The sequence below is a fragment of the Zootoca vivipara genome, chromosome 10 (assembly GCF_963506605.1).
Source record: "Zootoca vivipara chromosome 10, rZooViv1.1, whole genome shotgun sequence".
Lineage (NCBI taxonomy): Eukaryota > Metazoa > Chordata > Lepidosauria > Squamata > Lacertidae > Zootoca > Zootoca vivipara.
Genome location: NC_083285.1, coordinates 20,888,291 through 20,909,538, shown reverse-complemented (window position 1 = coordinate 20,909,538; position 21,248 = coordinate 20,888,291). Strand labels below are relative to the sequence as shown.

At 42.1% G+C, this 21,248-nt stretch overlaps 1 protein-coding gene across 5 annotated transcripts in view; it reads right to left on the bottom strand.

Annotated features, from left to right (window-relative positions):
- IMMP2L (inner mitochondrial membrane peptidase subunit 2) overlaps window positions 1-13,005 on the bottom strand; it is a 462,410-nt gene extending 449,405 nt beyond the window's left edge. The window contains exons 1-2 of one of the 5 annotated variants that reach the window (XM_060279595.1): window positions 12,742-13,005; window positions 2,423-2,560 (exon numbers count right to left, since the gene is read on the bottom strand). In XM_060279595.1, the coding sequence (XP_060135578.1) occupies window positions 2,423-2,557 (135 nt within the window). In that variant the 5' untranslated portion in view covers window positions 2,558-2,560; window positions 12,742-13,005. Of the gene's footprint in view, window positions 1-2,422; window positions 2,561-11,723; window positions 12,364-12,510; window positions 12,587-12,741 lie in introns of those variants that run through there. The other 4 variants (XM_060279596.1, XM_035127413.2, XM_035127412.2 and 1 more) reach the window with 4 other exon arrangements.
- Between the last annotated feature and the right edge of the window lie 8,243 nt (window positions 13,006-21,248).

The window sequence follows — 21,248 nt, the reverse complement described above, 5'->3', positions numbered from 1 at the left end:
CATGGTTTGGTTTTGTGTCACATATGAGCTGGATCATTCAGTCTCCAATTGTGCTGATCCAGAAACAAAGCACATTTCTCACCGTAGCACCACTTAAAACTGGTGTATAGGGACATTTGGGACAGGCAGAAACATTCCTCTCAAAAAGGCCATCAGTGACAAAACCTTCAAGATCTGCACCCAGCTGGACTAAAAGCATGGGCACTCCAGTCCTGGTCCTTATCATCATCACACCCTCCATCACCATAAGATTACCTTAACTAGAGAAGTCTCATAATCAGGAAATGAGCATTCTCCCCTGAGGTTCTGACGCTATAATAATACTAATTAACATTAACAATAACAATAATTTATTATTTGTACCCCACCCATCTGGCTGGATTTCCCCAGCCACTCTGGGCAGCTTCCAACAAAGATTAAAATACATTAAAATGTCACACATTAAAAACTTCCCTAAACAGGGCTGCCTTCAAATAAGGAAGCCTCAACTAAAATCAGACACAATTACATTCACATTAGTTAAAATAAAGGAAACTTACAGCACTGAGAAACTTACAGCAGTGAGAGATTTTACTTCCTCAGGTTCCATGACCAATGCAGATGGTGACAGCAGTCACGAAATTAAAAGACGCCTCCTTCTTGGGAGAAAAGCAATGACAAACCTAGACAGCATCTTAAAAAGCAGAGACATCACCTTGCTGACAAAGGTCCGTATGGTTAAAGCTATGGTTTTCCCAGTAGTGATGTATGGAAGTGAGAGCTGGACCATAAAGAAGGCTGATCGCCAAAGAATTGATGCTTTTGAATTATGGTGCTGGAGGAGACTCTTGAGAGTCCCATGGACTGCAAGAAGATCAAACCTATCCATTCTGAAGGAAATCAGCCCTGAGTGCTCCCTGGAAGGATGGATCCTGAAGCTGAGGCTCCAATAGTTTGGCCACCTCATGAGAAAAGAAGACTCCCTGGAAAAGACCCTGATGTTGGGAAAGATGGAGGGCACAAGGAGAAGGGGACGACAGAGGACGAGATGGTTGGACAGCGTTTTCGAAGCCACCAACATGGGTCTGACCAAACTGCGAGAGGCAGTGGAAGACAGGAGTGCCTGGCATGCTCTGATCTATGGGGCCAAGAAGAGTCGGACACAACTAAACAACTAAACAACAACAGCATTTTAATATTGAAATTAAGATATACACCTGAACAGTCCAACCACAAAAATAAAATTCTATGCTTATGTAACAATTTTTGTTTGATTATGTTTGATTATGAATGATTATGTCAAGAGGATAAAAAAAGGTAAAGGACCCCCTGACAGTTCAGTCCAGTCATGAACAACTCTGGGGTTGCGGCGCACATCTTGCTTTACTGGCCGAGGAAGCCAATGTTTCCAGGTCATGTGGCCAGCATGACTAAGCCGCTTCTGGCGAACCAGAGCAGTGCACCAAAATGCTGTTTACCTTCCCGCTGTATTTATCTACTTGCACTTTGACGTGCTTTCGAACTGCTAGGTTGGCAGGAGCTGGGACCAAACAAGGGAAGTTCACCCCGGCGCAAGGATTCGAACCGCCGACCTTCCAATCAGCAAGCCCAAGGCTCAGTGGTTTAGACTACAGCACCACCCGCTGTGGAAAAAAGTGCATAAATCCTTTTTTGCACATCTTCCTCAATGAGTATAGTTACACAACTTGTAGTTTAAAAAGTACAAGCAGAGAGGATTATTATACCTGTGAAAAAGCAAGAGGAAGAGGCTGGTGGTTGTTCCAAATCATGATGTGAAACAAATAAAACAAGCCATGTGTGTAAATGAAATAAAGGACTTCAAAAAATTAAAGAAGGAGGAATCAGGTTTCTAGAAGAAACTCTCCTCCTTCCCCCTCAAAAGGAAAGAAGGTGGTGATGGAAACATCTCTCTTTGAAAAGTTGGTTTTCAAAGCAAAATTATTTTTAAAAATCCAAGATCCATCTTAGGCTATTTAAAAAAAATACAATTCAATTCAAACATAGCATTTTCCCCAATGCAACTTCTGCTGCAGCGCATGCCTATGCCATCTATTTATCAACTCTCCTGCTGACACCACATTCTACCTAGGTATGATTGACAGAACCGTTAATACTTCTCTTAATTCTAAATTAGCCAGATAGAATACTTTAAATTTCTTAAGCCTCTCAAAGTAATAGATGTATAGGTCTCAAAAAAAAGGGGACAGGGAGAAACCCCTGCTAAGTTCTGCACTCCCCAAACACAAGAAACTCCTGACTGGCCAAATACAGTGGAAACTGCCCTCTCTGTAATGAAAAGGCCTTTTACATAAAATGCTGAAAATTGCACTTTTCTCCTGCTTTTGAAACTGGATTGTCAATTTATAATTGAGGCCTCTGCGCAGGTGAAAATTAACTGGGCAAAAAGCAGCTGCATTGTTACCTGCATTGAAGCTCCTTCCACTCTTGCTATGCAAGCCACTCTGTCAAGGAAAGTCACAGTCACAGGAACAGCAACAAAAAAGCCTTTCAAAAAGGCTTTCATGTACCTTCGCCCAAAGCCTTGGGTCTGTGCCATAATCTGAAAGATGGAAGAAAAGCAGAGACACTGTAAAAGTAAGAATTTGGAACAAAGTCATTTCAACAGCATTAAAGCAAAACATTAGTTGTAATGATATACAATTTGTCAACAAAAAGCAAACAGGGATTGCCTTTGTTGTTGTTTTGTCCCAGAATCCTAGGCATAGCCCAATCAGTCTGTAATCTCCAATATTTTGGGCCACAAGAGGAGATCATATGGCTTCAACATTCATCATAAACTTTGCATGGGAGGGGTGTTTCCTCATCCTCTCACTCCCTGCTTTTCATAATATTTAACCTGATGAAGGTTTCTGGAGAGTTTACCGTAATAACCTATTCCCAATTATTCTGTGTCCAGACAGATGTCTACCAGCTCCATCTTGTACGCTGGCTGAGACCCTACCTGCCTGTGCACTATCTCACCAGAGTTGTACATGCCCTGGTAATCACCTGCTTGGAATACTGTGTGGAGCTACTTTGAAGGTGACTCAAAAACTACAACTAATCCAGAATGCGGCAGCTAGTCTGGTGACAGGGAGCAGCCACTGAGACCATGTAACACCAGTCCTGAAAGACCTACACTGGTTCCCAGTATGTTTCCGAGCACAATTCAAAGTGCTGGTGCTAACCTTTAAAGCCCTAAATGGCCTCGGCCCTGTATACCTGGAGGAGCGTCTCCACCCCCATCTTTCAGCCTGAGGTCCAGCTCCAAGGGCCTTATTTGTTCCCTTATGGCATAAGGGCCTTATGGCAGTTCCCTCACTGTGAGAAGTGAGGTTACAGGGAACCAGGCAGAGGGCTTTCTTGGCAGTGGCGCTCTCCCTGTGGAACACCCTCCCATCAGATGTCAAGGAGATAAAGAACTACACAACTTTTAGTAGACATCTGAAGGCAGCCCTGTATCTGAAAGCTTTTAATGTTTGATGTTTTGTGATGTTTTTATATGTGTTGTTGTTGTTGTTGTTGTTGCATGGCTGCCTGTTTTTCATATACTCTTAAAACAGGAACAGTCAACATGCTGCTCTCCAGATATTGCTGAATTACAATCAGAAATAGCTCATCAGTCTTAGGCAGCATAGCCAATAGGCAAAGGTAATGTGTGTTATTGCCCTTTCTTTCTCATTCTTCCCAGGAAAAAGCATCACACAGAGGAAAAGGTTGGCCTACTGCAGCCTTTCTTAACCTTGGGTCCTGCTAGCTAGGGAAGATGGGAGGTGTAGTCCAGCAACATCTGGGGAACCAAGGTTGAGAAAGGCTTGACTATGGGCAACCAGTTTTTAAACTATTATTTATATTTGTTTATTAATGTTATCTTGGTTATTTTCATTTGGGAACTTAGAATAATGGAATATAAATCTGCCCATCTGGAGTTAGAGATAAACTTGTAGGAGAGGGGCTGTTGGCAGTTCCATCACAGGAATATGTCTAGTTAGCAGTCACCGATGGAAGGGCCTTCTCAGTAGTGGCCTCCCATCTGCGTCCCTAGAAAGGTATGTCAGTCTCCATCACTATTAAATTTTAGGAGAATTCTACAGATATTTTTTTTACACAGGCATTTGATGAATGAAAATTCTGTCCCTGGCAACAGTGAAAATATTAATTTGAACGTATGTGATAGCTTTTAGGAGTTTTTAGAATGTTTTTTAGAAGGTTGTTTTTTACCTTTTACAAGATTATATTTTTAGTATTGACATGTTTGCTTCCCATGGCTCCTTTGGAGGAAGATGTGAGATATAAATGTAAATATCCAATAGTAGATAAATGAACTACTACCCAATGAAAACCCAACAGCTTAGTCTTATATTTGGCAATCATCACTTGATTACATGGAATCATAGAACTGTAGAGTGGGAAGGGACCCTGAGGATCATATAGTACAACCCTCTGCAATGCAGGAATATGCAGCTGCCCCATACGGGGATCGAACCTGCAGCCTTGGCGTGATCAGCACCACACTCTAACCAACTGAGCTATCCAGGCTCTAGGTTGCATGTGTGAAGCTGTCCAGGAAGACTCAGAAATGTGGTCTGCAGAAGTTGGGGATACAGCATTTGCAATGCAAGTAAAACAACACTATTCTGCAATGTGAGAATGCTTGCCTGCAGGTAAGAAGTAAGCACATCAGTCATGGCTGTACATCTTTAAACCAAGATTCAATCCCATCCAACCAAGAAAAGGAAAATACACACTGAGTGTGCATTATGATAATGTCCATCTGCCTTCTGCCAATCCATCCCACCTACTGCAAATACTACACCATCATCAGGTCTCTGCCACTGGTCCCCTATACTGTGGGGGGGAAAAATACACCACAACTGTGAACGAATGAAGCAGCCATTTACCCAGAAAAAAATACTACACAATTGTCTAATAGCAGATACTTTCAGATGAATTATTAGCTGTATGTTTTGTAATCTCTGTTGTTCTGCAATGGAAAAGAATATTTGCTGTGCAAATAGACAAATATGCTGCTTAACATGCAAAATTGAACAGAAGAAAATGCTTCTGAAGCACTAGATCATTGAGTGGAGCCAGGGGTTTTTTTAAAAAGCAAAAACACTGAACTTAACAAGATGGAAACAAGGAAATGCTGTGTTTAACATCACCACTCAAATCCAGGTAACAAAACTGAAAATATGAAAAACTGAAATATTAGCATACTGAAATACTTGGAAGCATTCAAATATCAAGCGCCTTCTTTGATCTTTTTAATTTCAAACCTTCACTTCTCAAAGTTATTGAAAGAGAAATTATGCAACTCCAGAGCCCCGCAAGTCATTTTAGGCTTTATGTCAACAGGGTTCCAACCTAAATGATGAGCCAGTGACCAAAGCCAGGTGTTCACTCCTTAGAATAGCTATTTGGGGGGGGGAGTTGCGATTGGGAACAATTTTCTGCAGCAACCTATACTCTTAGACTGATATCCACCCATGTTGCCTTAAAAAAAGTCATACTATGCGAAGATCATACAGCAAGAAAAGCTAGAAACAGAAAACAACAAAAGGTCTATGCCCTTTTACTTGTATGTACCATTAGGGCTCACACATTTGTATTTGCCTTAGATATAAACAATAAAAATAAAGCAATTGCACTGTCCTGTAGTTTACAGCAGCAACAACAAAGGGTGAGGAATGAGAATGGCAAATTGCCTGCCTAGCAAAGATCAAAAGAACCAGCAAATAACAGGTCAAAATCCAAGGAAGCCCATACTGTGCATCTTAGAGATTACAGCAGATGGAGCACAGCGCTATCTGGACTGAAGTGTTAGTGTACAAAAAGTCCAGGGACTATAATGGGTCTCCAGCAGGTACTACAACATATGGAGCAGAGATGCTATTTAGATTCCTCTCTACATTTAAATGTTTATTTTTATTTCCTACACTCGTTTGCACATTAGAAGACGCAGTTTGTCAAGCCGCCTGCCAAAACTCATCAAGTAATACACCGAAAGCCTCAACTCACAAATTTGCAAGTCTAAGCACTTAAAAATTACCCACTGACGTATTACAAGATAAACAGCAGTAAAATCACAGCAACCTTCCTCAAAGCAAATTGGGGTGGGGTGGGGAGATGACCCCTGATAGGCATAAGGAGAGGCAAGAGGCAATGGCAAGCAGCAGCTTATTTCAAACAAAGCAGTTTGCAACCATGTTCATATTATCTTATCACTGGAAATGGGTTAAGTATTCCAATTGCTTTGTAAAATTGTCAGAAGAAGCATGTTCTACTGAGTCATCAACTGGACAAGTTTCCTAGTTTAAGATCATCCAGATTTGTCCCATCAATTCAGCTTCAGAGAGAATTTGCAAAAATAGCATAAAGCGTATGGGGACACAGGTGGCACTGTGGGTTAAACCACAGAGCCTAGGGCTTGCCGATCAGAAGGTCGGCGGTTCGAATCCCTGCGATGGGGTGAGCTCCTGTTGCTCGGTCCCAGCTCCTGCCAACCTAGCAATTCAAAAGCACGTCAAAGTGCAAGTAGATAAATAGGAACCGCTCCAGCAGGAAGGTAAACGGCGTTTCCATGTGCTGCTCTGGTTCGCCAAAAGCGGCTTTGTCATGCTGGCCACATGGCCTGGAAGCTGTACCACATGGCCTGGAAGCCAATAATGTGAGATGAGCGCCGCAACCCCAGAGTTGGTCACGAATGCACCTAATGGTCAGGGCTCCTTTACCAAACATAAAGCGTACAGTTCAAGAAATTATGTCAAATTGCTAATAAATTCTAAGGGAAAGCTTTAGACAATGTCAGTGTGTTCTACTAATACCATTTATTGTGCATTAACACAACAAATTCTTGAATTATGTTTATCAGTTGAATGTTGTAGCTTTTCCCAACATTGTGGCATACATGTAAGGTTCTTTAAGAAACAGAAGCAAACACATGATTCTATTGGATACTCATAAACAGTGGTACCTCGGTTTACAAACACAATTGGTTCCGGGAGTCTGTACTTAACCTGAAGCGTACTTAACCTGAAGCGAACTTTCCCATTGAAAGTAATGGAAAGTGGATTAATCCGTTCCAGACGATCCGTGGAGTACTTAAACTGAAGCGTACTTAACCTGAAGTGAACTTTCCCATTGAAAGTAATGGAAAGTGGATTAATCCGTTCCAGACAGGTCCACTGAGTAATTAAACTGAAAATACTCAAACCGAGGCATACTTAAACCAAGGCATGACTGTACTGAGCATGACAGTGAAGGCATTTGTTTCTAAGGAAACCCTTTTACAAATTCAGATGTAGACAGGGATGTCTCCAAATTAATGCTCAGTGGCCACAATCCAGTGTCAAGTTCCTTAAGCTATTGTCCTGGTCCACACATAATGTTCCAAATGACGGTTAAGTTAAAACTTGCTATGTGTGCAACTACTCAAATGCTAAACTTGTTTGGAATATTGGTAAAGTTCATTTTATTTCTGCTGTTATAATGGTGCTGAATTAACAACAACAACAAAATTCCTTCCAGTAGCACCTTAGAGACCAACTAAGTTTGTCATTGGTATGAGCTTTCATGTGCATGCACACTTCTTCCGATATATCTGAAGAATACAGATACATCTGTATCTGAAGAAGTGTGCATGCACATGAAAGCTCATACCAATGACAAACTTAGCTGGTCTCTAAGGTGCTACTGGAAGGATTTTTTTTATTTTGTTTCGACTACGTCAGACCAACACGGCTACCTACCTGTAACTGGTGCTGATTTAAGTGAGATTAAAATGAGTAAAGCACATCCTCAAAGTATTAATATTATTCAGGGTTGGCAGACTGTTTTTTGTTTGCACTAACATTATCAGATATGCAGAAGCTGTTGTTAAGCATGGAATGCCAGTGGGGGTGGAAAAAATGTCGCTTGTGTGCTTCACAGCTGAAGTAGTACATATAGCTGTCTAAAGTCCTTGCCACTGTAAGGCTATTAAGTCCAGGGTCTTAAATTATCCAGCTGCACCACTGGGTCCCTGGCCTATATAAGGTTCTTTGTCAAACAGAACTTCACATTTATGGGTTTCCCCTCCTTTTGGTCTTGTTAGAAATCTCAGCTCTAACTATCAGCATTACAAAGTGACATCCAATGGCTCACTACAAAGTCCTAGTAGATGGACTGTTCTGTCACTCAGTTTAATTTTATTGTGTGAGGCTTTTTTGTAACAGCATGAGGAAAATTGGTTTTTTTCTGTTTCTGATTTTATTACTATTCCTTTTCTTCGAGGCACATGTGTTTGAGCCTGTGCTACAGTGCTTTGAAGTGCACAAAATGCCCTCAGTGTTCTCAGAGTAACCTCAAAGCATCCTAGCCTGATCCTTTGGTGTATTATTACAACTTGAATTAAATCCAGACAGTGAAAACCTATTTGAGGAATCCTTTGGTGTTGCACTGATATGGCACATATTAATTCTAGAACTATAGTGTAGAGAACTTCTATAAAGAACCACCCCATCAAAAACCAGCAATAAAGAATTCAGTGACTCATCCTTAATAGGATTGAATTATGTTTACATTTCCCAAATCTCCAGATCTTAGTAATTTTTTTCTCCAAAAACTTAGGTTTACACTCTGGAGTCAAAAAGTATACTGAGTTACTGACCTCCACATTCTATAAAATCAAGTTCATCTTGCTTGAATAAGTATTATTCAGCAGTATAATTAGATATTTTGCAGAGATAATTTACAATATGAAGTCTGTCTCAACTCAACTGTAAGAAGTAAATATATGTAGATTTTTGTTTGATCAAATGGTGGCATCCACTTCCAAAAGCTTACAGCAATAACATGGTACCCTTCATTTAGCTACACAGTACCCAAAATGATTTCTCCTAATACTGTACAGTATTAAATAATTAACAACTTCATGATGCAGTTCTCAAAAAAAGTACAGCATCATATTTGCTTTCTACAAAATAAGCTGCGTTACGTTGCTATTTTACTGGGGAATAAGCCTTATTGAGTTCAACAGGAGTAACCTCAAAGCAGGCATGGATAGGATTGGACTGCTAGACAATCATGGTTGTGAATCTGTTTCAAGATCTTCCTTTCTGTGGCATCACTCCATTTCTGCAGTCATACGCTTTTTAAAAATGAGCAGTTAATTTATGTTGTGCAAAAGGGGAAAGAAGGAGGAAGAGGAGGAGGAGGAGGAGGAGGAGGAGGAGGAGGAGGAGGAGGAGGAGGAGGAGGAGGAGGAGGAATAATTTATTATTTATACCACGCCTATCTGGCTGGGTTTCCCAGAAAGTGTATGAATCAGAAGCAGACATCAGCTTTGAAGTAAAGCATCTAGCCTGAATCAGGACCATTTTAGTGGGATTGTAACTCAGTACTAAGGGATACATCATAATGCAGGACTAAGGGATGTGTATGTGATCAGCGGGTGCTATGTTTGCTTCTGCTTCCCACAGCTGCTTTCCTGAAACACTGGCACATTTGACAACCAAGGATGCAAGTTTTGGTTTTTTGTTAAACGAAAAGTTAATTTGATAAAATTTGATAGAATTAAATATGCAGTCCAGAAATTAAGGCCTCTCACTCAAAATATGGGTTGTTGATGTTGTTTTACATTTAAAAGCATAAGGGCCATACTACCACTTATGAACCTGTTTTAGATTACCAGTTGCTTGCTCCTTTTTAGGTTCCCAAAGTTCCATTCTCACTCGCTAAGGCAGGACCAGATGTTGGACTACAACACTTTTCAACTTTTACAACTGGTCACATGCTGGCTAGAACTTATGGAAACTGGAAGTGCAACAGCATTTGGAGAATTGGACGACTCCCATCTAGTTGCTTTTTGACTCAGGAAGTATTTTTTTGGTTATTTGCAAAGCTACCCTAGCCTTCAACTGTTGCTTCCTACTTACACCAAGTTGCTATCACCAACTATTCATCAACTATTGTGCTCAACTATTCCTTATGCAGCCTGCTAAAATTAGTGTTTCCTACTAAAGTCCAGCTGAACTGCATACTTTTGTGAAGTATGCTACATTTTGTTTTAAAACACACACACACACACAAAATGTAAATATCATAAATAAAACAAACACATCTATAGCCCAAAGTAAAGGAAATGTAAACAATGTGCGGAGAATTTACCTTTTCACTATAAAATAGAAATATTTTTGCAAATAGGGCTCCAAATCTAAACACTATCAGTAGAATAATGGTTGCAGAAATTAAGTTCATCTTGAAGAAATGCCACAACTTTTTGACCATGATGGAATTTAAGACTACCGGTATCTAGCTGCTGAAATTGTGGCCATTAGGGGTAGAAACATGACAATTAATTTTACATATGGAAGACGAACTCAAGTGTTGCTTAGATCTGTTATCTTTAATACCTTTTCAATACTACAATTAAGGGTTGTCAAAGATTTGGGGATAAATGGGTTTACTGTCCTTTTAATGCATGCTTATGGTATGTGGTGATTTTAATCAGAGGTAATGACTATGCACCAAGAAGTGGCAAATATTTTAGATTAAGTAACATTGAATGCAAGTGTGTAATATTGCCTACTTAAATAGTAACAGTGTTTCTTCTTATTGTTTTGCTGTACCTAACCTTGCTCTGGTGGCTTTGACAACACTCTCCATAGGAAAGTTTAACTGGCAAAACTTTTTCTTATCTGGGAAAAGATTCACAAGCAGGGATGTGGGTTCAAGCCCCACGTTGGGCAAAAAGATCCCTGCATTGCAGGGGGTTGGACTAGATGATCCTTGTTGTCCTTTCCAACTCTACAATTCTATGATTTTATTATCCCCATTTCTTGCACCAGTCAGGTGGGTTAACCTAAGTAACAGCACATGTGGGATGATGTGATGCAAGTTATTTTCTTCTATGCCAACACCAATTTCCAATATTAAACAATTACACTTGGGGTAGTTTCAGAAAGTCGTACATGTGAACCTCAAAAGTTCCTGAAGAATATGGTTTTGGTCATAAAAGCTCTCCACTTTACACATCTTCAGTTTATGTCTCTATATCATGGGTAGGCAAACTAAGGCCAGGGGGCCAAATCCGGCCCAATCGCCTTCTAAATCCAGCCCGCGGTCAGTATGGGAATCAGCGTGTTTTTACATGAGTAGAATGTGTGCTTTTATTTAAAATGCATCTCTGGGTTATTTGTGGGTCATAGGAATTCGTTCACTTTCCCCCAAAAAATATAGTCCGGCCCCCCACAAGGTCTGAGGGATAGTGGACCGGCCCCCTGCTGAAAACGTTTGCTCTATATAACCCCTCTTTAAGAGGAAATGGTTCCTTCCTGGTCCTCTGGTGCTTATTGTCATTTGAGCAGCAAAGACAAATGAACTCATACATACAGGTGACCAAGAAAGAAGTGTTTCTGGACTTGGGTGTGTATCTGAAGAAGTGTGCATGCAGACGAAAGCTCGCACCAATGACAAACTTAGCTGCTCTCTAAGGTGCTACTGGAAGGATTTTTTTTATTTTGTTTCGACTATGGCAGACCAACACGGCCACCTACCTGTAACTAGTCCTAAGTAAGCGATATAGGTGAAATATCTGGGGAAGGGGGGGTGCACCGGCTAAGGAATTTCATCCCTCAAGCCAGCTGCAGAACGAGAAGTCCCTTCCTAGAATGAGAAGCTGCTTTGCGACATGTGGGTGGATTTTTAAACCGATGATCTGGAGGCAACGCAGTCAAACCTACCTATGCATGTTCACTTCCAAGTGCACACAGGCTTATTATGGCCATAGTGGTGTAGACCTTTTACTTCGAACACTTGACTAGGGTCATCCACCGCAGCTCCCTTCACTCCCTGATTTACCTCAGGGCAAGGGAAGCTGCTGCACTCCCCCTGACAGCAGACACAGCCGCCTTTCGAGGCGAGGCGGGGGGGGGGAGGGAGCTGTTCTTTGCAGCAGCTGCTTGCAAGCCCGGCGTTCCCCTCAACCACCCTTGGCCAGATGAGGACTAGCGCCCCCCCCCCACTTGACAGAATGAAGGCAAGCAAGCGCCACAAGCAGGACATAGTCTCCCTTCCTCGGCAGCCCCCCCCCCCGAGACTTTCCTCCTCACTCCGCTGACCGGAGGAAGAGCCTTTTTGACCGGTCGCGTCCTCCCAGTTTCTCCCCTCCTCCGACCGAGGAAATCTCCCCTCAGAGGCACAGCCCCGCGGTCGACCTGCCCTAGGGCGGGGGCTCCAGCAGGTCTTAAGGCTGCCCCCGCGGAACTGCACTTCGCCACAAGGGGCTAACTGGAGCACCCTCGCAAAATTAATAACAATAATAATCCCACCCTCAATTGGCTCTCTCTCTCTCTCTCCCTTCACGGCGAAAACTCGAAACTGTTTCGCGCCCCTCCCCACCACATTTCCAAACGCCTTCAGCTGCCTGAGCCCCGCCGGCCCCCGTAGAGCTCCCCGCAACTCCAGCGCCTTCTTCCCGTTTCTCTCCAACACAGAAACGCCGCTCGCGACTGCGCCGCCCCGACTCACCGCTTATCGGCGCTGACGCCACCACGCCAAGGGGGCGGAGAGAGGGGGGGAAGGAGGCGAGCCGCGCGTGCGCTCTTTCGGCAGGGAAGAGAGAGTTGCGAAGGAGGGGTGGATACGTAAGTGGGTGTTTGAGGGCGCGCGCGCGGTCCCTCCTTCTCGCCGAACGGAGGGGAGGAGCCTCGCGACCTGGTTTAAGAAGAGCACGCGCTCCCACTCTCCCCGCTACTTTACCTCAGCAGCCTCCTGGCAAGAGCGTGGCCAGCTACTCGGGTTGGTTCGCTAGCCCTCCTGGGCGGCGAATGAGAGCGAAGCGTTGGTACAGGGACGCTCTCTCGGTCCCGCTTCACCGTGGGCGCCAGGTTGTGTTGATGGCCCGCGCCAGCGCCGCGTCAAAATAGGCGGAAGCTCCTCTCTCTCGTCAGTCAGAAAAGCGCTTCGTAGTGGGAAATGGGCGTCTGCTGTGCAGCATTAAGGAAGCCCCTAAAAGGCACAGCAGGTGTTTCATCTGGTTGCTATAATTCGAGGTGTGACAATAAGCACTCACACAAACACAATCTGATGAAGGGCGCTATACAAATTTAATTTGGTAACATTAATAAGGCTGCGATCCCATACACATTTTCAAAGCCACTGTGTACACGCTGAGCCACTCCAGACAAGCGCGGGCATGGAACTCAGCCATTATTATTTATCATTAACTTCTTGCTACCTCCACTTCGCCATAAGGTCCCAGGGTGGGTCCCAATGTTTAAAAAACAATATTTAAAACAGCATTGGCCTCGCCTAGGATTTAAGGCAATAAGAAAATGATCTAGATTCTAGATTAGAGCCAAGGAGTTTGGCTGGGAACATGATGTAAAATGGTGGCAGACCTTGCCTCTCCTGACAACACTCCACCACAGCCCTGTTAGGTAGACCGATATAATGGCGCCCACCTTACAGATGGAGAAGACCAAGGCTCAGGGGACAAGAGCTTGGCTAGGGGCCACTCAGTCCTAATGTATTTATTAGGGATTCCTGACTTATCCTTGTAGCCAGCACCTTGCTCCAGCTCCTCTATGTCCTACAGTACCGTTAACTATTTACTGCATTTTTTGAATGCACGCAATTGTTTTTTGTTCCATTCCATTGTCATGAGAACCTATTTTACAAAAGCACACGAAGGGTTACATGCTTAGAAGGAATGTACCGTATTTATCCTGCATCCCATTAAAAGAGTTCTGAATCATTTCCCCTTATACATGTATTTTAAGGGTGTATAATTAACTGGCTACAAGTTGTTAGGCAGCTGATGAAGTGTGAACCGACCAGTGATTTATTTTCCTTTATTTACTTTTTTTTTGTCCCTACAACTTACCAAAATGACAGCATGTTTTTCACCCTCTGCTTACTTCACCAGATTAAGAAGTGATTTGTGAGGTCATTTTTAATTCTTCCGATCTCATTCAAACCAAGCATCCAGGGCATCATAATAAAAAGATAAAAGGCGCTAAAATGCAGGACACCACTTTTTACAAATATTGCCTAAATTGAATAGCCTCTGACCATTCTGTCAGTTGAACATTTGGTACCACTTCTCAGCTTACGTTAGAAGAAGAAAAAATATGTGCAGCTTGCTTTTCTGTGAAACACATCTGTCACCGTGGCAATGCTGCCAGAGCCATGTTATTGTATTATGCAAAACGTCACCTCCTAATCTCTCAAAATTTAGCAGTTGAGAATGGTCATGGGTGGAATGGGAAGGAAAAGTATTCTAAAGATGGAAGCTTCCCCTATGCATGTTCTCAGAGTTCTCAATCATATAGGGAGCCTGAGGAGGGCAGACTCTGCTCTTCAGACCTTTACCCCAACAAGTATTCAAGAATAAAGGTAAAGGGACCCCTGACCATTAGGTCTAGTCGTGACCGACTCTGGGGTTGCAGCGCTCATCTCGCGTTATTGGCCGAGGGAGCCGGCGTACAGCTTCCAGGTCATGTGGCCAGCATGACAAAGCCACTTCTGGCGAACCAGAGCAACACACGGCAACGCTGTTTACCTTCCCGCTGGAGCGGTACCTATTTATCTACTTGCACTTTGACGTGATTTTGAACTGCGAGGTTGGCAGCTCACCCCGTCGCAAACATAATTGAGGCAAACATACTTGGTACACTCTGACCATTAAAACATTGCTGATGAAGAATTGGCGAAACAGGGCCTCGTCCTGGGATTTTTTCACTGGAATTTATTTTTATTTGCCTCATTATCATACTGGAATTGATTCCTATTTGAATTCATCTTATCATTACATAAATAAAACCTTTTGAAGACTTACTTGAAATTCATCTTCTTCCTGGCCCGAGTTCTTGCAATTTACTGTTTATTTCAGGAGCTGAGACAGAGCAACGGGAGCTCACCCCGTCGCGGGTATTTGAACCGCCGGCACATAATGTCAATCGCTTGTGCTACATGCAAACCATATATTGAAAAAAACAATCCTAGGAACAGTAGTTTTTTAAGGGTGGTGGGAACTGTTGCTCTGTGAAGGGTAAACTATGGTTCCCAAGATTATTGCGGGGAGGTCAGTGCTTCAAATTCATGGTTTCTAAACAACTAGGGTTTTGCACTCTCAAGTGGGTCTCACTGCCCATTTAGATCCCCTCTCAAGGCCAGTTAAAAATAAGAAATAAGTTGCTATTGTTGTGTAAAACCATATAGACTCTTTTATTTCCAGTCTTCTGTAGTTAAATATGCAAATACAGTGATCTGCTTTTCAAAAGTGGCCTGAAACATTTCATTGTGCTTCAATATGTTTAGCAGCAGAGTTTTTATACTGATTATTCCAGCGTCTTAACTTAATGGAATGTGGCCTGGGAAAATTGGGTATTACAAAAAGTTAAGCTCCCCCCCCCACTTGGAAATGAAGAGCACCTGTTTGCCCACTGCATTAAGTCAGAGGAGCATAGGTATGATTTCAGAGATTACTGGAGTTAAAACGGGGATATAGAAGCAGGGCTAGAATTGCCAGCAGGAAAACAGAACAGGGGAGGTACAGTGGTTTTATGAATGCAAATGTAAAAGGTTGCTTTGTTTGGAAAGAGGCAAACAGGGAAAATTAGTAAGAGGTACATTGGGATGTATAAGCACAGTAATAAGCGTCTAGGTGAGATTCTGAAAGGACGAACCAAAGCATTTCTCAAACCATCCAAAAACAATTAAGCTGTCTAATTATAGAGCACCAGTGTGATTAGACTCCTGCAAAATTTCCTGGGTGGACATTTGTCCTAAAAGCAGGCACACCATGGGGGAGGACGATAGCAACCGTTTCTCTTCTTCTGCCTCCGCCACCATCTCTCTAAGCAGCAGAAGCATATGCAGGACCATTATTATCTGCATTCATAAATAAAACAATTCCTTTTCAGCACAATAACACAATGCTGGTTAATCAAAACATTTCTCCGAGCAAACAGCACTGAGGGAACAAATATAATTATTTCAAAGTCAACAACCAGGAACGCAGCAGAGCTACTAGCATGACTAAAAGGGGCTAAGGAAGGGATTGTCTTGCTTTGCTTACTCTGGGCTATAGGGCTTCATTTGGAAATGCAGAGGGTTTGCTTAATTACGGGCTTTTGGAGAGTTCAGATCTATTTACGACCAGGTAAATGGCAGTGTTTGGCATTTGCTCCCACATGAGGCAGTGGAAGTCACGAACTTGGACAAATTCCCTGCACAGTGGCTACTCACCCTGATCATAGCTGCCAAGTTTTCCCTTTTCTCGCGAGGAAGCCTATTCAGCATAAGGGAAAATCCCTTAAAATAAGGGATAACTTGGCAGCTATGACCCTGATGACTATGTTCAGTGCTTCCCCCCCCCCCCCGAAATACTCAAGGGCACGCAGAACCAGCACCTTTTTTGTTGTAATTTAAATATGTGGCACTTACTGTAGCAACTTTGTGGTGAGTACCAGCACCTCTCTTTTTTTGGTTAAAAAGCGTGACACTTAATGTAACAGCTTCATGGTGAGTATCGGCTCCTACTTTTCTAGGGGGGGGGGAGCACTGGCTATGTTCCACCTCTACGATTGGAGACAGCATGCTTCTGAATACTAGTCTCTAGATACCTCAACCTCAAGAGGGGAGAGTGGTGTTGCAGTCAGGCGTTGTGGTTTACAAAATCAATGGCCTCAACAACAAAGCCAAGGAAGTTTGACTGTACTATAGATGTTTTCGAGTGATATTGGCTCTCTCTGCAAAGGAAGTCATGCAGTTCTCAGAATGATCTTCAGAATCTGCTACTAATAGCTTTCTTTGTCCCCCTCATCCTGCAACCTATATTGGAAAATTGCATAGGAGTCTTGAAGTTAAAAATTAACAGCCCCCACGCCTGCTACCTGTTAACCTTTGGATAGAAGTGCTGGCAGCGTTGGCTGGAGTCCTGTTTGGTTTAAAAAATTGTGAATAAAAAAGGGTGATCAAAATGGAGAGCAGAATGTTGTGGCCTCTGTATGGAGTGGTGCTCGGTGGTATGAAGCTCCTGCAGCCAATCGGAAGCTGCGCCGGATGTCTGGATTCCAAAAGAACGTTCACAAACTGGAACACTCGCTTCCGGGTTTGCGGAGTTCAGAAGCCAAAACGTTCGAGTGCCAAGGTGTTCGGCTTCCAAGGGAGACGTCTTCCCTCCCCTAAAAAGCAAAGTCTTGGAAAGTATTCTATGATGCCATGTTCACAAAGCATTCTATTGCAGGCATCCTTCGATTACATGACTTTGGGCATGCAATATATATTCAGACCCTGCTTTTTAGTAAGAGGCATGGCAGTATCAGTATCAGCAGAGTGCAGCGAAATAGCATCATTCCTCACCCCACCCCCGCCCAAATCATTTTCGGATAAACAGAACACATGAAAAGCACACTATTGGTGCCAATCCTAATAGTAAATCCATAGTTAAGTCGACAACAGAAACTTCCATAGTTCACGAACTGTATCACAGAAGTCATTAACAGTTACAGTTATTTATCTTCTAATTTGTTTTTTTATATTAAAAACCCCTCATTATTTGACTATTCCAGATGTTATAGCAGTTAGCATACTCATAGTCAAACCGGCTGGTATTTAATTGTTGTTGTTGACGTTTAACAATATGAAATGAAATGAAAGCCTAAATATTCTAATACATTCCACGGATAGTCTCTAAAAATGCTTGAAAGTCACCAGATAGTTTGTGAAGCTGCATGTGTAAGGAATGCACCACACACCGTTCAAATACAAGCCTTTCAATCTGAGGGTGGTGTTGCATACATAATATATTTCAAAACACACTTAAAAAAAGAGAGTCTGAATAATAGCTTGCTTCAGTACTTCAGTCTTTCAGTCTGTTGTCGCAGCTATACAAACAAGAATCCAGGTGATGTCAGTTATACCTAATGAGGTGAAAACTTAGGATGTCTTCAATGTCACAGCAGCCAAACTTTTCATTTTAGAGCATAGTCAGAACAGCAGCTACAGCGTTTTCCTCCATTCAAGCTGTATCCTCTTTTAGGGGAAGGGCTTGTTCCACACACCTTTTCTGGAAATAATACACATGGCTCAAATCTGCCTTATTGGCCTTGCCCAACCAAGCAGCTGGTGCAACTTTTAATGAGTGAAATGGTTACTAAAGAGTTGGTTGCAACACTTCCATTCCCTCTCCTCCCAATTTCCCATTTCTTTCTCTCTTTTTAAGCAAAATGATGAAGTTTTTAAAAAATAGGTATTTATTACAGAAAGAGCTTTGCTGTTGCTTGCTTGCTTGTTTTCTCTTTCTCTGTCCAGCAAGGTCACCAACTTAACCAAACAAACGAAAAAGCTTCTCAGAGTAGGAAACACTTCCCGTTGCTTCTCTGAACATGCTCAGAACCAATGCATTGATTCTGATAGGCCTGTGTTACCCCACAGGGCTGTTTTTTATGCCCCAGCATCTGTTGTGGCAGCTGTGCTGGACAGGCCTCATAACAACAGAAGGAGACAAGACTTTACCTACCAGCTGCTCAATCAGTCACCGACTCTTTTGGCTTGGGGGCTTTGCACTGCTCAACTGGTCCTAACACAGAAGTAAAGCTGTGTCCGAGAGCTGATGGCCAGAGGACAGACTGACACTATTGAATCTGTAAATTCAAGGCAGTATAAAAAGGGGTGGGGAGAGTGGACAGGGCAGGAAAGAGTGTGGTGGCATGGACATTTTGAGGATTGTTTTTTAATTGCCTGATATTTTCAGTGGGAGGGCTGTGCCCCAATGGGCCAGCCTCCTCTGTCTGTGCTTACATCTGAAGCATGCCTGGATAGCGCAGTTGGTTAGAGCGTTTTAAGTTTGATCCCCATATGGGGCAACTGCATATTCCTGCATCATAGGGGGTTGGACTAGATGATCCTCAGGTCCCTCTCCAACACTACAATTCTATGATCATCTACCGTAGAGCCCCCATCAAGACCATTAAGTCCAGAGTTCAAAATTACCTAGCTGCACCACTGCTACTGGCCGTATATGAGCAGGGCTTCTGTAGTTGGTTTGTTCATTTATTTGGTTAATGAAAGGTGCTCTCCTTTCTGCCTTTTGTGTGTGTGTGTGTGTGTGTGTGTTCCACAGGTGAAGAGGTAAACAGTCTGTGAGGAACTAAATAAGGGGAAACCAGAGGAGGTGGTAAAATCAAGCAAAATTTACAAAATGCTCACATGGCAGCATGGATTTCAAAGTCCTCATGCACACATAAATCTGCAAGACACCGCACTGTTTCCCAGAAACACAAAAGCTTTAATTTGTTAAAAAACAACAACAAAACTCAATATGTTCAAACACTTCTTTGCCACCTAAAAAGCTGTTAACTATAAAATGCTTGGTCTGTAGTGAACTGAACAAGTTAGGGAAATTAGGAGCAGGCTGCCTTTAATATTTCTAGTTGTTGGTTTGTTTGTTTTTTAAAAGGATCACCTTCAACCCCTTTATAAGTGAAACTGTAGACCTACAGGTGAAACTCGGAAATTTAGAATATCTTTGAAAAGTGCATTTATTTCAGTAATGCAACTTATTATTTTATTTTAATTTTTACAAATGCTTTATTTTGGAAATTCCGCAGTAATAAAACTAATAGTTACAATAATACAAAAATAAACATCGCTATTACATTTCATTAATTACATTCCATTTATAATTGACCCGCCTAATGACAAATAATTACAACAAAAAAGGCTTGACATATCTTGCTTTGCATGTCATGCATCTATCTCATATATTGGTTTCACCTTTTAAGTTGCATTACTGAAATAAATGCACTTTTCAACGATATTGTAATTTTCCGAGTTTCACCTGTACATTTGATGTGCAACACTCATTAGGGTTGGATCTACACAGATTTAAAGAACGCTAAGAAAAAAATTATATACTGTAGCTATTAATGCATATTTCCATGGTCTGCAGTACAGTGTCCCCCAGTGTCACATTTTTATAACGCACTTTAACATTATAATTGACCTGTATAGCTGAGTCCTATGTGTTGTAACAGCATTCGCCAGATTTTAGACACTTGGTTAAACATAGGTGTTGTTTACTATATAGTCACTTCTTGAAAATCTTAACAAAAATGTCAAAAAAGGTACAAAAATGATGTGAGAAGAATTCTGTCGCTTCTTGCCAGCATTAGCAAGAGCACTATCTATATACCATTCATCAGTGGTGTTGTGCAAGAAGAATAGAGTGCACGAATCACAGAGCAGGAGTGATACTATCTGCTAAAAGAGAAGGATAATTGATAAAGCTTCCCCTTGCTCTGGCAACTGAATTTGACAATAACAAGTCTTTCAAGTATTACTATTGTTTGTGACATATTAGCACAGAGGAAGGCAGAGATTTGGAAAAAAATAATTAGTGGAAGCTGAATCATTCTTTTCTTGATGGGGACTATACTTCGTGTTAGTTTAAATGAAAAATGCTCCTTTTGCAAGAGTGTTCACATTAAAAAATGAGAAAAAGTAACTAAAGCTAAGGGCTGCATTACAAATGGCTGCAAACACAGATGGAAATTAATAGTTAATGCTCCACGCGTTTTGCAAAATTAACCTATGTAGTAAAAGCACCACTGAGTTCAATGGAGCTTATCCGTTTAACTATGCAGAGGATTCTTGCAGTCATGCCATGCGACTAATCAGAGACACAACTGGTCTGTCTCCCCAGTAATATCCGAAAAGCTGCCGGTGCTTTAGGGCTGTCCTTGAGAACCTGGCTGTGAGAGCTGTCATGATGAGTTCCTGCACTTTGCTACCAGAAACCCACCACAACACCCCTGCTTTTCATACTGACATTTTTGCACATGCCTCCCTGCTATAAAAAAGACATGCTGTTGCGGGATATGCTGTCGCCTGCATTCTAGCGATGAAACACACCTGCTAGGACAAAGATCTTTGGTTCCCTAGAGCAACTATGCATTTAATGGCCAATCAAATTATATTCTTTAAAAGCTCCTGGCAAATGTGTGAAAGCTATTATAAAGTTGAGTCGGCAGTGGCAGGGCAGACAAAGGAGACAATGATCAGCAAAGAGATTTGTTCATTTTCTCTCTCCTTTAAAACCAGAAATGAAGTTAGATCAAATACAGGAATGAAACTTTAATTCCATGGCGAACTGATTTACAAACTCAGCACTCAGCAGGAAAAAAATTGTACAATAAAGATCAATCAATTTTATTGTGTATTTACGGTTCTTCAGCAACCAGTATAACCATCTGTAAACA